The sequence below is a fragment of the Emys orbicularis genome, chromosome 18 (assembly GCF_028017835.1).
Source record: "Emys orbicularis isolate rEmyOrb1 chromosome 18, rEmyOrb1.hap1, whole genome shotgun sequence".
Classification (NCBI taxonomy): Eukaryota; Metazoa; Chordata; order Testudines; family Emydidae; genus Emys; species Emys orbicularis.
This window is the reverse complement of record NC_088700.1, coordinates 10,375,337-10,382,935: the sequence shown is the minus strand read 5'-3', so window position 1 is coordinate 10,382,935 and position 7,599 is coordinate 10,375,337. Positions and strand designations below refer to the sequence as shown.

Here is a 7,599-nt window from a genome sequence, read left to right as displayed (position 1 = left end):
AATTAATCTCATTGAATAAGAATGAGGCCAAACAACACTCTTTAAAATCATATTAAAAATCTATCAAAGGACAACTTGCACTGGGTGTGCTTTTCATTTTGTGAGAGTGAAGGCAGAGAGAATACAGCAACCTTCCTTACATTTACACAGCAGGAATGTAAATCAAAGACATTCTCTAATATTTAATTGTCCTTGTACCTCCTAGCAGATCCCAGCTCTTACATTAATGAAGTACAACGCTTCCCGACAAGTTTAGAATGGCAATATTTAAATTTGTTTTGCTAATTCACACCTGGAAGAAGCTGGAAATCTCCATGGTAAAATGAATTTTAACCAGCATTTTAAAATATTAACTAGCACGTGTTTGTGGTAAAATTACTGCAGTAGAAGAAACCAAGGCTACAGTCCAAAAGAAATATCAAGCTTAGCGAATAGGAACTGACCAAACTAGCGTCCTTCTGGTAAAGAAAGTGGAGAGGTGTTGAAGTTTAGAGCTGTTTCTTTACAGGAGCTTTAATCATCACAGTAAAAGAAAGAGTTTATTTTTTAAAATCACAATTTAGTGAAAACATCACACTGAGTATATGCCCTTTATAATAATGAAGTATATTTCCAATGTAAATAGCACCTTCTGTAAGAGGATCCCAAAGTAATTTGAAACTATTAAAACATTTAACCTCATTCTACCCTGCTGAGGTAGGGTATTATCATCATTTTACAAATGGGGAAACTGAGGCACTGGGCAGGGGAAGAGATTGCCCAAAGGAGTCATAGAGCAAGTTTGTGTCAGAGGTGGACATAGCATTCAGCAGCTTTAAGTCTTAGTTCTGTGCTTTAGCCACAAGACTATCTTTCCCCAATATACTGAAAATTGGAATGCCACGGTCCTCAGGACAGGGCCTGTTTTATTACTAGCCGTCTGTACATCTTGCCAAGTGCAGCTGTGATCCTGGGCTCTACTCTAAAGCAAAGAATAAACCCTGGAGAATTCTTAGTGGAATTAAACCTCGTGCAATGGCTTTAAAACAAAAAAACTATTGAAATCAAGTGCTGGATGACATGTATGTCATGTGAAAGAAACCATCTACAAGACAACAACTGTTCTAGCCCACGGATTATTTTTCCCCAAGGGTCAAGATTTTCCTTGACAAACATTTCATTAATGTTTTGCTTTCTGTTCACAGTTTGGGTTCTGAAACATCAACAAATTAGTACAATTGCCAGGCCCACTATAAAATGCAATCTAGGTTCCAAGCACCTAAAGGATCTTTTGTCCAACTTTGTGATCCACCTTCATTCTTTGCTCTTTTGGTTTTAAGGGAGCTGTCTGCAGTAGGAATGGACAAGAAGGGGGCTAGCCCCAGCTCTCATTTAGAACATGGTAAATCTGAAGCAACTCCATTCCAGCCAGCATTCCAGCCAGTCTATGTTTATACTGTATCAGCAGTGATTCAATTAACGGCATATACATGCCGGTGGATTGCTAATCTGTTCCTTTCTCAATGCAGGGACTGTCAATGATCCCTTCTAACAGTTGACTTCAGGTGTAAACCAGTGCAACCATTGTGTCAAATGCTGGAACAAGGTCACACAGCCTGAGTGGTCAGGCAGCAGCGTGGGGTTCTCTGCAGAGGCTGAAGGAATACCCCTCTCCCCTCCCCTTCCCTCCATATCACAGATCAGCAGAATCATCACTGTGCAGCACCTCTCCATCAAAGGTATTTATAAGGCACTATTACCTTAGCATCTAAGCACTGAACAAAATTATGCTGAAGCACGAGTCCAGAACAAATGGTGTTTTTCTCTCTGCTCCCCTGGGTTACAGAGGAATGAGAATTTGGATGGGTAGGGAAGTTTTGCTGTTTTGTTTTTAATTACAGGCATTGTCCCTGGGGAAAGGTTTTATGGCAAAGGTGTGTCTTCAACTTGGATCTGAACATGCTCAGCCTGATCTCTTCAGGAAAGGAAGCCCGGAGTGGAGCCCTTCCACCACCACCTCCCCACCCTGCCAGCATCTGAGAGGTGAAATCTGGGGCATTTCAAATACCTGCGCAGTGTAGCTGTCTTGGAGGGTCTCAAAGGCAGTCTCTGCCGGAACCAGGCCCCAACCCAAAGGTACATTAGGAGCAGAACCTTGAATTCTCTTCTGAAGCGAATGGGGAGTCAGTGGAGATCAAAAGCACCCACAGGATGATGCACCAACTTCAGCTTTCTTGGGATGGTTCCACTTAGCCTCTGGGAGAGCAAGAATTGCAAGTCTGCTCCAATTGTGCAGCACAATTGTACCAGTCCCACCCAGGCAGGGCCCTTTCTGACTTTGAAAGGAGAGTAGGATCTGGCCCCTTATTATTGGTAAAGCACAAACAGTATTCTTGGCCCTATGTCAGACAGACAAAGATATGGTCACTGGCCCATGGATCTTACACTCGAAATAAACATGAGTCCAAAGATATAAGCGAGAAGATGCAGGCGCGTTTTTTAGAGTGAGAATTCCAGGCTCCATCCACACACCAGGAACAGAACTCCTTGATTGTAAAGGGTATATATGAATGGAAATGTGAAGTGCAGCATATCAGAACAGGTGGGATTAACTGAAAATTAAAAACAAGAGGCTTTAGCACTTTTAAAACTAAACTCTGCTCTGAAATCAAACTAAAAGTCAATGGGACAATAAAGGCGCCCTTTAAAATTTAAAAAACAGACAAATATACAGTAGAATTATGCTGAGGTTTTCACACAACCAAGATAGAATATCTATACCAAGAACAACACTCAGATACTGATTTATATTAAATGTGGTTTAAATTTAGCTAAAATTAGCTAAAGCTGCTACTTCTTCCTTCCTGTATTATCTGGGCAGTAAAGTGATAAACTAGATCAGAATCCAGATTCTGGGACAGACAATGCAATCAGTTGGGGTGCATAGATGTAACTGAGAGCAGAATTCAGCTACATATAAACCCACTTATAAATCCAGAGGTTTGCAGAAGGGACCTCAAGATCATGATCAGATAAGTATGTTTGACTTTTCTTTAAATATACATCTATTTCCTTTACCATTTTTTCTGATGATCTCTCCCACCTTCCCTCCCAGAATCACTCAGCATTAATCCACAGCTCCCAACTAAAAGATGGCGAGGCTCACAGGGAAAGGTATACAGGTAAAAAAGCTTAATCGCTCACTGTTCCATCAAGCCCAGGACACGCCCCAAAAAACACAGAGAGTGACGAGATTTCCTAAGGTCTGACTGACATGTGCTGTCAGGTCTTTGGTATTAGTATTATAAATTCACCAACAGTCTCTATTCGTTCTCATCTGACAGTCAGCTTGGAGAAGGTCATACTCCCCCCCCCAAGCCCCCCCCTTCATGCACAGGATCAATTCTCCCCAAGCTTACACTTTTTGCATCACACTATGAGTAATTTTCAGCCTCAGGTTATTTTTTAAACATGATTACGCATCCCATTCCCCTCCCCCAAATACCAGGAGGGTGGTTTCTTTATTTAATTTTGATCTAATAAATCCTGATTACCCTCCTACTCTCTGCCCTTCACTTTATTTTACATCAGAGCATTTTTTTCACATCCTTCTTTCTCAAAAACTACTGCTTTAAAACCAGGAAGTCAGGAAGTAAGTTGCTGTTCAGTGACCGCCTGGAAGGGAGAAGGGAAGAATTGTTCTGATTCTCAAGAGTTACACTCACTTGACAAAATAAACACTTTTCGACTGATTGCTCCCCTTCTGCAACACGGGACACAACTCACTGTTACTCTGCATTGTGTGTTATCAGTTATCTCAGTGCCAAGTGGATACCATGCTGATTCGGGTACATTTTAAGCCCACCTTGCACTGCTGTGAATTCTGTTTCATATACGTTCTTATACCACCCTCCTTGCTGTTCTATCTGATCCCCTTACGGTAGTGCATTAGGCGACATGACTAACATCTGTCATGTGTAGTTTGTTCTCTCTCTCTCATCCTCTCTCCGGAGGAGAATTGTGTGTGCAGTGGAGTGCTGTTTTGGTAGGGTTTGTGTTTTGGTGGGGGTTTATTTTGTTTTTTAGTGTGTATGTTTGCTCTGTGTTTTTCTTAGAGAAGGCAGACTGACGAAGTGAGCCTTGCACTCAGAGTGGAAGGTGGTGAAGTTTGCAAAGGTCCATAGTTCCAGTGGGGAACTCATTCTACAATCTCAGACCAGGCATTGAGAAAGCGCCATCTCCTGCACAGAATGACGACCCAATGGAATCCTGGCCCGACTGACATCACTGGGAGTTTTGCCATTAGCTTCAAAAGGGCTAGGATTTCATTCCAAGTGCAAGGCAATCATGAACGGGCCCAATCACAGCCTCTCTCCGATCACACCACAAAGAACTCCCAGGAGTCCCCTCACTCCTGGGTTCTGATGAGGAATAAAATAAATAAAGGAAGGAAGAAATTCCAGCTGTTGGGTCTTTCCACTTCAAAGGCAAACAGGGGAACACAAGGAGACAAATCAATTAGCCTAGAATATGCTCCTGAAAAGGAGAAGAAAATAAATAAATAAGATTGACCGATGCAAGGGACAGCTAAAGTCAATGTGCTTTTCAGAATGAGCAATAAAGCGCGCTACAAAATGATGGTATCATTAAGTGTTACAAATGCTCCTCATAAACTTTTCTGTGCTGAGAAGCAAGACATATTACATGTGGCTAAATCCTGAAGGATTCGGGGACAAATCTTACCTCTAAATTTTGCCCGAGAGAGGAGTAGGGAATGGAGCATTTGGTCCTTTGTCTATTTACATACAATCTTATTCCCAAGCGATTGGGAGTTTTACCATTCACTTCAATGCCATTTGGATCTGGCCCAAACGCCACAGTTTGGTCAGGTCAGGCTAAGGCTTGCATACTAGCTAATCACAGAATAAACAACTAAGACAGTAACGTCCACCGCACTACTTCAGCTTTCTCTATTAAAAAAATTAAACAATTGGTTCCTATAGGCCTTTTAAACATCCTAATCGCCCCAATGAACTCAATAAGCTCCTATCATAACCCATTTGATGGTCACTTTATTTTTTGGTGGTTGCACATTTCCCTCTACACTTCATTTGACTGCTCCAAATTTTCTTTACAAAAACAATGGTCATGGTTTAAAACGGCAAAACTTAGAAACTTTGTGCATCTTCCTGAAGCTGCATTTATTTGCAATGGAGCAATCTTGACTGAGAACAGACCATGTTTGATTTCAGCTCCATTCAGGTCTTCTGGGGGCTCAGCTCTCTGAGGGTTTAGCCTTTTAAAAATTCTCTGTTAAATTCTGGTGCACCTCAGTTTGCGTTGCATGTCCCCTTGCCTTCTGCCCCATGCGTTCTCCAGAACTAGTTTCTGCAGCAAAGGGCTGGAAACTCCCAGTTCAGCTCAGCATTTTCTGGTTGCCAGGTTTTCTGTGTCTTTTCTTTCTCTTGACCTTGGATACACCAGAGTCCATCCCACTAGAGTATTCAGATCGCAAGATTTCAGCAAGGCGGCGTTTGCCTTGGGTTTTCCTGCGAAGGTCAGGCCTGGAAAGAAGAGAGCAAAGAGAAGGGGTTTAGATTTCTTTCCTTTTGAAATCCAGTTTGGTGGGTTACTTATTCTACAGCTGTGGAAGTGACATTTGCGCATTAGCACAAGTACAGCTTCCTCTCCTTGATGCCTGTTTTGAAATTCTGTCTCATGCAGAATTAGATATTGTTGTGACAGTTTTTCATAAAAGTGGCAAAATATCATGCCATTTTTAAAAGGGAGCCTTTGTTCTGAACAAATGCTCTGGTGGGGGGGTGGGCGCTGACGGCTGAAGTGTGTGACACAGCCGTTTGCAAATAAAAAACCCAGCCTTAAGACACTGAGCAATGAAAACATTTTATAACAGAACTAAACCCTGTGCTAAAAAAAATAAAAACCCAACCCAAGACAATCTTCTGCCAGTAGCCCACCAACAACACACACATCTTGTAGGCTTTTGTGGCAGATATGGCAATTTCCTGCAATATCCTGGAAAAACCTTATTGAACGAAGTTTGAGTATCTTTGGAGTCCACTGTATGAAATACAAAGGTTCTGTATTATTGGGGGCCTGGCTGATCAAAGGACCACACTGAACAATATAGCAGACAAGAATGGTCTTTTGGGGCAATATGTATAAAGTGGGTTTCCTGAGAAATATCTAGGGGGAGGTGAATACAAATTCCTGGCCTCCTCCCCAGGTATGCCAAAACCCACCCTTTTGAAGCTATGCCCCGAGGAAGGGACCATACTGATTATCTATTCCTGGAATCGGAAGATCAAGTTGCATAAGGGAAAAGTATGCATGGGTGTGCTTGTTCTGAGCTACCGCTGTTATGAACCTGTAAACACAAGGGTTTGAAGGATTGATTCTTACCAGAGCACCCACGGGAGTTGGCGGGCAGGGTGATCTTGAGTAAGTTTATTAGCATGTGATAAGTTTATTAGGCTCTTTGATTCTTTTAATATTTTTTCTCTCTGATTCTTTCACCTTAAGAATACATGTGCTTGCTTAGAAAGACCTGTGTGGTAACTTATACATGCAGGCAATTATGCCACTTATAGCCTCTGAAGAGAGAGCCATCAACGCTGGCCTGTTTAGGCACTCTGGCTTGCGGGCAATAACATGGAGTACGCATGGAATTGTGCAGCCTGGAAAATCCCCAGTCAGGAAGAAGAGAGATGCAGGTCTCTACCCAAGAGAGGTGATGGCTGATGAGCCGGACCACTGAGGGGTAAGACAGGTACAGTTGCCTGGAACTCTGACAGCTTCCACACCAGAGACTGTTGCAAAGGCAACTGTATTCTGATTGGCTGCTACATTCCAAAATTGATCTTCTAGTGGGTCTTTAGGCTCTGCCACTGTCCTGCTCTGTGACCTTGGGCAAGTCACCTTCCCTCTTGGGGCTTCTGTTTATCCTCCCAGCCTTTAGCTGTCTTGTCTGTTTAGAGTGTAAGTTCATCAGGGCAGGAGCTATCACTCACTATGTATCTGGACAGTGCCTAGCACAGAGGAGCCCCAGCTGTGGTAGGTGCCTGTAGGTGCTATAGTGATATAAGTAATAAATAGTAATAATAGATCTCAAAGCCCATTGCAAAGCAGGTAAGAATGTATCTGCTCCTCTACAGGAGGTGATGGTATACAACAGAAACCCTGCGCATGCTCCAGCAGTGATATTCATTTATATACATGGGTATACGTTAGACTAGAGCCTTAAAACCAAAGGCTTTCAGTCTTGCATTTTGTGTTATACTATTTACCAAGTGCCAGGTCATTTAGCAGAGGGGGAAACTGAGGTACAGAGGTGAAATGACTCACCCAAAGTCACATAAGTCACATAGTTGGGGAAAAGCCAGGAATAGAACCTAGGAGTCTTGACACGCAGTCACCTACTTTTACTTAGGTAGTAATTTTAGTCACCATTTACTTATTTAGGTGAGTTTCTCAACCTATGATGAAGTTTCTGACTGACACTTTCATTGCATCTCCAAGCACTTACTACAGTAATTTGAGGGTTACCGGGCAACAAATAAGTTTACTTAACAACACAGAACTATTTGCTGCTGAGGACAA

The 7,599-nt window shown here is 42.4% G+C and overlaps 1 protein-coding gene across 1 annotated transcript in view; it reads right to left on the bottom strand.

Moving 5' to 3' along the window:
• Positions 1–5,395: 5,395 nt before the first annotated feature.
• The window catches only part of DDX31 (DEAD-box helicase 31), a 64,193-nt gene continuing 61,989 nt past the window's right edge, over positions 5,396–7,599 (bottom strand). The window contains exon 20 of the mRNA XM_065418789.1: positions 5,396–5,543. Coding sequence (XP_065274861.1) covers positions 5,396–5,543 — 148 coding nt within the window. The remainder of the gene's footprint in view (positions 5,544–7,599) is intronic.